This window comes from Ostrea edulis, chromosome 4, assembly GCF_947568905.1.
Source record: "Ostrea edulis chromosome 4, xbOstEdul1.1, whole genome shotgun sequence".
Lineage (NCBI taxonomy): Eukaryota > Metazoa > Mollusca > Bivalvia > Ostreida > Ostreidae > Ostrea > Ostrea edulis.
Window position 1 is genome coordinate 91043910 of NC_079167.1, and position 5248 is coordinate 91049157.

Consider the following 5248-nt stretch of genomic DNA (forward strand, 5'->3'; position numbering starts at 1 on the left):
CTACACTAAAACGGCGAATGTAGAAGCGAAAATGGTAGTCAGATATTCAAGAGTTATTATCTTAAACTAGAAGTGACACGATTCTAGCAATATTTCCCTACGAATTTATTGTATTTGTCAACTCATTTTTATTAAAGATACATTGATTCGAAACATTCGGAGAGGACATCCGTCGCCGAGTGGTTAGAGCATCGCGTTCAAAATCACGCGGCCTCTCACCTCTGTCGGCGCGGGTTCGAATCCCGCTCGCGCCGGTAAATGAGGAAGTTTGGAAGTTTACTTTCGGAAGGTCAGTGGTCTCTTCCCAGGTAGATTGTATCTGGGTTCTCTCCTCCACCAATAAAAACTGGGCGCCACCAGATAACTGAAAAATTGTTGAGTGTGGCGGAAAACATCAATCAAAACATTCGGGGTACTGTGTTACTTTTTATGATTTTATTAAGGACTTTTCCTGTGCTATTTTTAGACGTCATGCGAGAATAGGTTTACCAATTCAAGGGAGGTAACAGAATAGCCATATAAAAATTAAAGGAATAACTTCATAGGACTTAATTTGGCCCATTACAATACATATCGGCCAAAGATGAAACATCCGTGATTTTACCACTTAAATCTCTCCGAGACCTTACCATACCGGCATACAGGCAAGATGATTGCTTTGGCCAGATGGTGTGCCATGACCTTGACCTAAGGTAACTTGGCAAGGGTGATTAGTACTGAGAAAAATGATAAAAATTCTTCATCCTTTAATCTACATGCACATGCAAATTCCATTCCATATTTCCCTTTCCTATTATTTGATGTATACTGGTAGGCATAAATAACAATGGTTGATTTCTAAATTGAATAGCAACAACGTCGGAGGACAATGTGCAAAAGCCATGATATGGAAATTAGAGATACTGCTACCACATAATGATTTTTGTTTTATGTTAGGTGTTAATTTTTTATCATTACATAGTCCTTCTGTTTGAGCGTACGTGTAAAAGGAGATCAGATATAATTATTAGGCATTGCTAGCAATTACATGAGGTAGCAAGATAGCAACCGGAAGCAATAAACCAATAATGACGTGTTTCTAATTCAAAATGTAAATTAACAGGAATTCAAATCGTAGACTTATAATTGTATGACATGTTAATACTTCGATCTGCCGGTAAATCCTGATCTCACTACCAGTACTCGATCAAAAATATTCCTTTCTATTCATCGTCACTTAAATTGAAGATTTCATTCGATACATCTGTGACTTTTGTACAATTTTGATTGAGAATTTCATATAATTTTAGCTTAGTTTCATACTGTTCTTTGATGATTAGACTAATTTCGTCATAGATATAACAATCCATACTCAAAATTAGGAAAAGGAAGTAGGGTTGTTCTTTAAATCGGGCATTTTTATGAAGAAGGTTATTAGAAGTGCAGCACAAGGCATAACAATGTTCATTTGCATTTTGATTGATTGATTGAATATTGTTTAACGTCCCTCTCGAAAATATTTCACTAATATGGAGACGTCACCACTGCCGGTGAAGGGCTGCAAAATTTAGGCCTATGCTCGGCGCTTATGGCCATTGAGCTTTATCGTGCCACACCTGCTGTGACACGGGAACTCGGTTTTTGCGGTCTCACCCGAAGGACCATTTAGTCGCCTCTTACGACAAGCAAAGGGTACTGAGGACCTATTCTAACCCGGATCCCCATGGGATTATTTGCATTTTGAAATCTGTGAAAGATAAAAACATTATTCTTATAGGACAAATGAACTTTATCTTACAGAGCCGATCAGATAAGAATCATGACAGTTTCAAACATCTACAAATGATATCTTACCGCGGATGACTGTGCCTTTGGCAAACAAAGTAATGTTTTCCAATCCTCATGCTCCTGGTAATTGTGGACCAATAATGGTGACTTGTTGCGTAACATGGATCACGGTCACAAAAACTTGTTACGCAACTTGTGATGTCGACCTCCCGACTGCATAAAGCGTTAAGAGAAGCTTCGATGGCGTACTTGTATTCAAAGCTGTTTGCCTTCTTTGCATAGTTCCAACCTAGCTTGTCATTGTAAAGATTCAAAGTTTCATATTGGTACCTTCCGCTATTTGTTTTCTGATTGACTACTTCGTCGAGGCTGTTCGGATATCCCTCGTGATTTACGCGGTTGACAATGCTGTAAGCCACAGCCAGCTGTTCCATTATCGATTCCCCTCTGGCTTCTCCGAAAACAACTCTGCCGACAGTCTGAATATTCCTGTCATTACTAAAAACAAAAATTCTAGTTTATGAACTTGGTTAAATTGGAATCTGAGGATGCTCTCTGAATCATATGATTTGAAAACTTTATAAAAGAACTATTAAAGACATAACTAAGTGACTGGGGACAAACGAGATAATATATATAATAAGAACTTTATTGAAAACACACTGGTGGTTTGGGTTCATAAAGTTCTTTATTATTATATCCTAATTCTGGAGGATGATCTAAAAATCTGTAAAATAATTAAGTTCTCTCTCACTCTATCATTCACACTTTTAGTTATATTAAAATAATGATTTCAAAATATTTATAAAATGTAATAGATAAATATTTACCAATAGAGTAAATTCAAACTCTTACCGAAAACTCGGAAGAATAGAAACTGTTGTAAAACTTAGTTTCTTTGATCTGACGATATATATAAATGATATCGTCACTCAGTCCGGGTAGGGGAGTTGCTGGGTTAGTTTCTGGAATTGGCGCGAATCTTGCTTATATAGCACCAAACCAGTAAAACAACTCACAAGATACACAAACCATACTGACCTTTCACACTCCTCTCTCTACCAATCAGCGTTCATCCCCATGGATATGAATGAAATGATACGACTTACGATGAAATGAGTAACGTAATGAAATTATTTTAATATGTTAAATATGAATTATTTCATCCTGTGACATTCTCCCCCTCTTAGAGAAAATGTCTCCTGACAATTCTAAAAACAGAACTCAAGACTATAATAAAATTCAATTAAATATCAATATTGATAATGATACTAATGCAACTGATCTGGAAAGGAATCCTCTTCTGTAAATAAGAAGATCAAATAACAGAAGCTGCAACATATAAATACTCATGGTCGCAACATGCACGATAATCAGTTTTAGTGCACATTGTAATGTCATAAATAAAATTAGATCAGATACTGGTCTGAAAAATTATATGATTAATTCACTTAAAATAGATTAAGCTAATTTCCTAACTAATCATATGAATAAGTACGAAATATCCTAAAACTATCTAGACTGTTTCATCCTGTGACATTATCCCCTAAACATACCATACTTGCGCAGTTTGTTCACCTACAACCCACTCTGGAGGTTTTCGTACGCGATCTGAGCGACGGATTTGTGGACTGAATGTAGACCGGCTCGACTCACTAATTCTTGACGGATTATCTATCTTTACGTTCGAATAATCGCAAAAGAATTTGTGTTAGAGCTATCCTGAAGTTCAACAGAAGAAAATGTTTCTTGCTGTAGTGAGGGTCTACTATCATCAACACTAAAAGTATATATTGTCCCTAAATCACCTGACCTCATATGTTCACTTGAACTATTGAGACAAGTATTGTGATTAACACCTGAAGTGTTTAAGACATTGCTATTCATATATGATACGAACAGGAGAATACCCCCTGCAAAACAGGAGAATACCCCCTGCAATGTATGAAGAGGTAAGGCAACATTTTAAAGATATGCTAGAGGCCGGAGCAATTAGAGAATCTAAAAGTCCATATTGTTCGAATGTGGTACTTGCTAGAAAAACTGACGGTTCTCTTTGGTTTTGTATAGACTTGCGAAAACTAAATAACAGAACCATTAAAGATGCTTACAATCTTCCTAGAGTGGATGAGACAATAGCTACTCTTTTTGGGAAGTAAGTATTTTTCAAAGTTAGATCTTCGATCTGGTTATTGGCAAGTTGAGATCAAAGAGGAAGATAAGCATAAAACAACTTTTCCATTAGGTCCTTTAGGATATGTAATCGCATGGCTTTTGGATTAACCAATGCTACGTTTCAGCGATTGATGGCGACTTGTATGGGTGAAATGAATCTTAAAGAGTGTTTGATATTTTTGGATGACATTCTTGTCTTTTCATCTACATTTGAAGAACATTTATAGAGATTAGAGGGTGTATTCACTAGATTAGAAAAACACAATTTGAAATTAAAACCCTCCAAGTGCGAGTTTTTCAAATCGGAAGTAAAATATTTGGGACATGTTGTCTTAGAAAATGGTATTCAATCGGATCCTGAAAAGATATCGGCTTTGAAAACCTGGACAGTCCCTAAAAATATTAAATCATTACGTTCCTTTCTAGGATTTACTGGGTACTACAGTTATTCGTAGTCATAATCAGCGTCCCAAGAATGGCATAACAAACGGTATGAAACACGTTAGACAGCATTTGGTCCTATGAAAGGTTGTATCGACAAAGTGGATCGTTATAACGATCATAGAATTTGCAAAATGCTGAGTTTAAACGAGACTGTTGAAACCCCTGCACCATCAACTTGTTTGTCAGTAGCCTGCCTCGATTAAAATACTGACCACACGTAGAACAAACTCTTGCGTATCAAATCAGTTGAGACATATATATACCATATACAGGTGATAATGGAATATTGCTACATAAATATGGGAAGTTGACGATATATGAATGAAAATGATTATTGTTGATACACACAACGTCTTCGATATATCTAAATGTTGAGTTCTTCTCACGTAGAGGCTTTTGAATAAATTCTGTCTCATATGAATATGAAGACAGGTTAGGGACCAAAGGAGCACAATTCGTGTCCATTGGAAATTCATTAATCCCAATGATTGTTTTGTCTAACACAATTTCACACGCAGCATTACTGTACGCAGACTTATCTATGAATCGGCGCCACATGGGGGGATGCATGCAACAATAGACGTTTATCATTTCATTTACACCTGATATCACTCATCTTTAAGAAATTAAAATAATATCATATCAATTGTAAGTGTATCAATATTGAATTTTAAAAATAACATTACCACAATGTTCCTGAAACTATGACCACTAACACAGCTTGGGTTAGAAGTATGAAGATGTGTCTGTTCATTCTCTGTTATGTAATCCTGAGGGCTTCTGGTAGACTTATCACTGGCACGCTCTCTTATAAAGCATCTATATATACACACACCTTCAGCTTATTCCAGGATGTTAATTT

General features: G+C 36.2%; 1 protein-coding gene across 2 annotated transcripts in view; it reads right to left on the reverse strand.

The window, feature by feature from the left end:
• The window catches only part of LOC130054431 (uncharacterized), a 21294-nt gene extending 16046 nt beyond the window's left edge, over positions 1–5248 (reverse strand). The window contains exons 1-2 of one of the 2 annotated variants that reach the window (XM_056164274.1): positions 5073–5248; positions 1834–2265 (exon numbers count right to left, since the gene is read on the reverse strand). In XM_056164274.1, the coding sequence (XP_056020249.1) occupies positions 1834–2265; positions 5073–5140 (500 nt within the window). In that variant the 5' untranslated portion in view covers positions 5141–5248. The remainder of the gene's footprint in view (positions 1–1833; positions 2266–5072) is intronic. The other variant, XM_056164275.1, reaches the window with a different exon arrangement.